The 6494-nt window shown below is 45.5% G+C and overlaps 1 protein-coding gene across 2 annotated transcripts; it reads left to right on the forward strand.

Moving 5' to 3' along the window:
- Window positions 1-47: 47 nt before the first annotated feature.
- ciz1b (cdkn1a interacting zinc finger protein 1b) lies at window positions 48-5446 on the forward strand. Of its 2 annotated transcripts, none has more exons than XM_032578886.1 (14): window positions 48-121; window positions 671-707; window positions 784-853; window positions 926-1065; window positions 1173-1264; window positions 1336-1388; window positions 2091-2219; window positions 2606-2700; window positions 2768-2861; window positions 2944-3048; window positions 3149-3277; window positions 3354-3414; window positions 3511-3632; window positions 4258-5446. In XM_032578886.1, exons 2-14 carry the CDS (start codon window positions 679-681, stop codon window positions 4324-4326), a joined length of 1188 nt encoding a protein of 395 aa, XP_032434777.1. In that variant the 5' UTR covers window positions 48-121; window positions 671-678; the 3' UTR covers window positions 4327-5446. The 2 variants fall into 2 exon arrangements, with proteins under 2 accessions (XP_032434777.1, XP_032434778.1); XM_032578887.1 differs by having other exon boundaries at window positions 49-121; window positions 1200-1264.
- Window positions 5447-6494: the final 1048 nt, after the last annotated feature.

The raw sequence follows: 6494 nt of genomic DNA on the forward strand, positions 1-6494 counted from the left end.
GGTGTTCTGCACCAGATGTTGGCTGCAGTGTTCCTCCCCGCCGCCAGGTGGCGCCAGAGCCGTTCACGGAGAGCCAGATGCAGTCTGCTTATCTTTAGCAGAGTTAGCTTGGAGGACGGAGGTGAGTTCAGTAAAATGATAAAAGAAATGCTAAAGTTTTGATTCATATTAATGACGCTGCGGTAACGGATGGAAGCACGAGAATAAAACCATCCGCCTGAGTTTGTTCAAATAAGAGTTTTTATCCTGTTTTTTGTGTGTGTTTTTTAGCTCCGATAGCTTCCAGGTCTCTGTTTAAAATCCAACCATTTTAGATTTGTTTGCTTTTATAACTGGTCGTTTCTGTAGGTATTGTGATGGTTATTAGTTGGTAGTAAATGTTAATTTGTTCCCGGTAATTCGGCCTGGCTGTGAGGACAAAAACATGTTTCTAACTTTCTATAAAGTTGTCAAATCTCTTTATAGAAAGAATTGACAACTTTGAGAGAAAGTTGTTCTCTCAATCAGAGCTGATTGAGAGAACAACTCCAGGATTTTCTGCAGTGGTTGTTTTAAACCCATAAATCTGTTCAATCAGTTTATTTCTAGTTAAAATGTAATGAATGAGTCTGCTGGAAGCTGATGGTTTAATGAGAATAAAGTCTTTATTCTTTGGAGGAGCAGAGGTCAGAGGTCATCATGGTCAGACAAACCAGGAGGACGGACAGGTGAGAGAATCTGGATCTGCTCCATTAAGTTGCTCCTGTTTGAACTCTGACCTCTGTCTATTCTGCCCTCCTCCAGGTGTTTCCTTCCTGCAGTGGGAGGTGGCGTAGCGAAGGTTCGATTCCCTGCAGGTCCCCCAGCTCAGCAGGTGTGTAAATCAAACTCACCCTCCTCCTGCTGAGCCGCCTCACCTCCTGAACCCGCGGCTCCTGTTCTGCAGGCACCAGGAAGCTGCGACGCTCGGCCCCACAGCAGTGCCGCCGCGAGGGAGAAGAGAGCAGCCGATGGGCGGAGCCAGGGAGGTCAGGGGTCGGCTGGAGGTTCAGGAGAGGTTCAGCTGAAGAGAGCGCGACAGAATGGGTCAGTTTGGTTCTGGATGAGGCACGAAGAGAGAAAAGCTCATCATTCTGAACCTTCAGCCGCTGAAGGTTTATTCACAGTTTGGACTGTAAAATTTCCTCCAACAGTCAGAATCAAAGTTTTGTTTCCTGCAGAACTGAGGCGGCTGCAGCTCTGGCCAATAGGAACAAAGCCCCCGGGTCATGTGACCCAGGAGGAGGTGAGTGACTGCAGCAATAATCAGAGATTCATGTAGCTTCAGGATTCACTGATGCTGTTTCTGTTCTTCAGATGGTTCTGGTTCTGACCAGCAGGGGGCAGCAGAGGACAGCCGAGCAGCTCAGGTGAGGATGTAAGATCCTTTAGACATGTTGTTAGCATATGACTGTCATGTTGTTAGCATATGACTGTCATGTTGTTAGCATATTACTGTCATGTTGTTAGCATATTAGTGACGTTGTTAGCATATTACTGTCATGTTGTTAGCATATTAGTGACATGTTGTTAGCATATGACTGTCATGTTGTTAGCATATTAGTGACATGTTGTTAGCATATTACTGTCATGTTGTTAGCATATTAGTAGCATGTTGTTAGCATATTACTGTCATGTTGTTAGCATATTAGTGACATGTTGTTAGCATATTACTGTCATGTTGTTAGCATATTACTGTCATGTTGTTAGCATATTACTGTCATGTTGTTAGCATATTACTGTCATGTTGTTAGCATATTACTGTCATGTTGTTAGCATATTACTGTCATGTTGTTAGCATATTACTGTCATATTGTTAGCATATTAGTGGCATGTTGTTAGCATATTGCTGGTATTTTGTTAGCATATTAGTAGCATGTTGTTAGCATATTACTGTCATGTTGTTAGCATATTACTGTCATGTTGTTAGCATATTACTGTCATATTGTTAGCATATTAGTGGCATGTTGTTAGCATATTGCTGGTATTTTGTTAGCATATTAGTAGCATGTTGTTAGCATATTGCTGACATGTTGTTAGCATGTTAGTGATGTGTTTTTTAAACGTTGCAGCTGCAGAGCGTGGCCTCCCTGAAGGTCACCATCCAGCAGAGCAGCGACAGCCGAGAGTTCGGTCCGGCTGACAGGACCTCCACTGCTCTCCACTGTCATGTCTGTAACCTCACCTGTCGCTCCCCGCAGGTGAGAAACACACCTCTCCTTCCTCCACGCTACTCCTTCAAAATAACGGAGCTGTGAAGAAAAACCCAGAGTGCCGTTTAAAGTGGAAGCCATGTTGGCTTCATGCTTTAAGGTGTCGGCCATATTGGTTGGGGCAAGTTCATGCAACATATGATGTTTTAGAAAACTGAAGTTTTCTGAATGACAATGAACATAAAAGTTAGTTAGACAGTAACAAATGTTCATTTCAGTTCTAATAATAGCAATCATTGAGATGAATGTTAAGATGTAGTTTATTATTAGGTTATTACTGATAATAAACTACAAAATTAGAAACATCCCATAATTCTGTGTACAATGAGCCAGTTAAGCTAAATGTTTGCAGAAGCTGTGTGTGTGTCGTCCAGGTGTTTCAGGAGCACATGTCAGGGCGAGAACACCTGAGGAAGCTGCAGGACATCACACAGAGCATCCAGCTCAACGCTGGGCCCCTGCTGGACAGGTGCGGTCTCACGGGGTTTACTGAGGCTTTAATGTCCAGAACCTGCAGTAACAGTGTCTGCTTGCAGGAGGCGCCGGCCACAGGCGCAGCGCTGGTGTGACACCTGCCAGGTCCATTTCAGAGGTGACATCATCGTCCACAGACGGACGGAGCAACACAAGGTGAGAGCAGGAAGTCTGAGAGCGAGCTGCAGGAAGGAGGCTCCCTCACCGGGGTGTGTGTGTGTGTGTGTGTGTGATCCAGGTGTGTAAGCAGCGGGGGCGACCCTTCTGTCCGGTCTGTCAGAGACACTTCAGGACGCCCAGGAAGTTTGTGGAGCACATAAAGTCTGTGGAGCATAAGGAACAGGTCAGCAGGGGGCAGCAGACACCCGCATCTGATGATGTCATCACCTGGTCAGATGTCATCACCTGGTCTCCAGCTGATGATGTCATCGCTTGGTCTCCAGGTGCAGCTGGGGGACGAGCAGGAGGAGGAGCTCATCACTGTGGACGCTCTGGGCTGCTTCGAGGAAGAGGAAGTAGAGGTGGTAGATGAGGATGAAGAGACGGCGCCATCTGAGGTTCAGGGGTCAGAGGTCAGTGCTGCTTCAGCCTGTGGCTCTAAAACCTGGAACAGATTCTGGTACCGACTCGGATTCTTGTCCCCTACAGACTGTTGATGCCAAAGAGTCGGAGGAAGAAGAAGACGAGTTCGATCCTCAGCTGACTTACGGTAAATCTCCCGGTGGCGGCGCGGCGCCCCCTGGTGGCGGCCTGCTGTCTCTGTGTGTGATGAACCCAAACAGAACCGGGTCTAATGTCTGAGCAGGAAGCAGCTTCGTGGTTCCGGTTCGCGGCTTCGTCTGTCGACTCTGCAACAAATTCTTCTACAGAGAGACGGCGGCGAGACACACACACTGCAGGACGCACACACACTTCCTCAACCTGCAGGTAACACACACACACACTCTTCCTGACCAGCAGTGACCCAGACTGGTGATGTTTAATCTCCTGTGGTTTCTGTCAGCGGTTCTGGTTCTGTCCAGAACCGGGTTGGTGCTGGCCTTTGACCTGGCTTCCAGCTGTGATGGAGCCTCCGTGGCTCCGTGCGGGTCGAACACCTCAAACAGCCGAACTCCAAAATATAAACAGGCTGAATTTCTGATGCGTTTGGTTTCACCAAAACCCAGAACAGAAATGTTAACGTGGGTCCAGTCCGGTGTCAGATTAAAGGTTCTGGGACCGGCTGCTGGGTCCAGTCTGGCTGATCTGGACCTGTTAAGACAAACGGCGAGCACCAAGCAGAGGAAGTGGCCTAGTCAAAGACAAGCCAACACAGAGACGGAGCTGGAGAAGGAAAGGATTCCAGATGTAGCCATGCTAGTGCTAAAGCTAAAGCTAATGCTAAATCATTCTGCATGTTCTCAAGTTTTCATCATTTCAGCTTTAAGCTTCATGTTTTATAGAAGCTTCACCTGGAGTGGGCGGGGCTTCTCTCTCTCTCTCTCTCTGAGGTTCTGCTGAGGCCTGTTTGGGTCGGACTGGACCAATCACATTTGATGTTTTTTTGTTCCAGAACCACAGAGCTCAGAGACGAAGGGAAGAGGAAGAGGAGGATGAAGACAGGTCTGCCCTGACCTCATGACTCCACTTCCCAGAATGCATCAGGGGATCCTGGCGACGTCATGATGTTCTGAGAACTCGTGGTCTCCACCTGGTGGCCGCTGCAGGAACAGCAGCTGTGTCCCTTAAAGGAGCAGAGCGCCAACTGAACGCTGGGCAGGAATGGAGCTCCATAGCTTCAGTTTATACAGCAGCAACATCAGCAGGTCAGAGGTCAGAAGAGAAGCCAGCAGCTGCTTCTACTGGTTCTACTGGTTTTCCTTACATCCCACTGGGAGGAGACTGGTTTTCAGACCTGGTTCTGGTCTGGCTCATGTCCATTTTGGGCAGATTGGGCCGGATCCTCTAGAATAATGATCAGAACTTATTGAAATGAGATTAAATTGAACGTCTTCTCACACCGATCATCACCAGGAGTCATTTTTACAAATGTTTTTGCAATAAAAAAGAAACACTGCCACCTACAGGTGGGAGTAAGCATTACACCGCTAACTGATTTTCTATGAATTTCTAAGAAAAACTGCAGGAAGTGATGGATGTACTGTGATGAAAACTGATTTGATAAATAAAATAATATTCAAAGGTTTATGTGTCCAGAGGGCCGCATGAGGAGCTGCGGCGGGCCGGATTTGGCCCCCGGGCCTTGAGTTTGACACCTGTTCTGGGTGATGTTTTTATTAATGTAACGGATAGTAAATTATTCAAAGTTGTAAATTATATAAAGTGAATTTTGTAAATAATTTGAAATGAATTTGCAGATTTATGGATGTTTGTTTTGATGAACGCTGTTGGTTGTTTAGTTTTAGTTTAAAGGTGTTTTTACTTTGTAATGTTTGTTTTGTTTTGTACCTGGCGGGCTGCCGTAGCCAATGAGGGCAGGCCTTACTGAGGCCTTCAGGTGCATCATGGGAAACAGACAGAAACTCAGCCTGGTTTGGCTGTTTGCATCTTAAAGCTCAGATTTTGTATTTTAATGTTTGTATTTAGTTGCCATGGTGATGATGATCTGGATCAAAGAAATAAAACACTGAAAATCACCTGTTACTGCATGAACGAATGAATGAATGAATGAATGAATGAAGAGCTGCTGCTATTGAAGTTCTTATTTTGAAATTAAAGAGAAATTTTGTGTGAAAACTGAACCTGGATTCTCTAAAGTTGTTTCTGTTTCATGAAGATTTTATCTTAATATAAAACATTCAATATCATTCAGTCTAATTACAGTAAAATGAATAAAATATGAATCATAATGTTACTGTGAAGGAAATGATTCCAGATTTTCTCATCGTGTTTTTGTTCGATGGAGAACCTGGAGAATCCTGGCCGGGATTCAAACCCACAACCTGCATCTAAACCAGGCTGTAAACATTTACATTTTTTACATTTAATGTAAATATTTACATTTATTTTACCAACAATAAACCAATCATGATGTTTCAGTAAATCAATCCATGAAGTTAAACATCAGTTTTCATGTTTGCCGTTAAAAGAAGGGATCCAGCAGAACAGGGTTCCTGTCCCTTTAACTGGGAGTATCTGCTCTAATTGGTCACATTTAATAACTTCATTAATTACAGATTCATCTGCTTTACAGTCACTGCTCAGATTTACTATGAAATCAGAAAATGCTAAAAATCTGGTTATTAAAATAAGAATATTTGGGTTTTTTTCCTCACTAATTTTGTCCTAATTTTCTATCAACCATCTTGCAGCCAAATTTGTTCTTCAGTTGCACCAGGAGCCACAAATGGGCCCCGGGCCGAGCATGTTTTCACCACAGGGGGCGCCCTGTGCCGCTGCGAGCAGGAGTTGAGGTCAGAGGAGGAGTCAGCATCACCATCATGCCTGAACTGAGCCGGACTCGAACCCGCATCCAGAGCCGCAGAGCCGAACCCGGCGCAGGAACCGGCGGACCAGGTGAGCTCCTCTCCGCGGGAAACACGCTCCCTGAACCGGCCACTCTCAGAGCGGGGAGTCGGTCCGGATAAATCCGGTCAGGAAGTTCGGAACCGCGGTCCAAATCTGAGTTCGGTTCCGTTTTAAGTCGCCTACTGAATCCGGAAGGACTTCATAATTAAAAGTTAGAAATGATTAATTTTCAGAGAGTAATTAAAAAATATTCAATCAATTAATAAAAACTAAAAGCTGCGATGAATTAGTTTGAGCCGGAAGAAGGGCGTGGCCTCCCAG

This window comes from Xiphophorus hellerii, chromosome 12 (genome assembly GCF_003331165.1).
Source record: "Xiphophorus hellerii strain 12219 chromosome 12, Xiphophorus_hellerii-4.1, whole genome shotgun sequence".
NCBI lineage: Eukaryota > Metazoa > Chordata > Actinopteri > Cyprinodontiformes > Poeciliidae > Xiphophorus > Xiphophorus hellerii.

What these genes read in the sequence shown, in the direction of transcription:
- ciz1b (XM_032578886.1), top strand. Translation starts at nt 679, where the DNA reads ATGGTCAGACAAACCAGGAGGACGGACAG. An exon ending in CAGGTCCCCCAGCTCAGCAG is followed by an intron (nt 854 to 925) that starts GTGTGTAAATCA and finishes CCTGTTCTGCAG; the next exon opens with GCACCAGGAAGCTGCGACGC. An exon ending in GACGGACGGAGCAACACAAG is followed by an intron (nt 2,862 to 2,943) that starts GTGAGAGCAGGA and finishes TGTGTGATCCAG; the next exon opens with GTGTGTAAGCAGCGGGGGCG.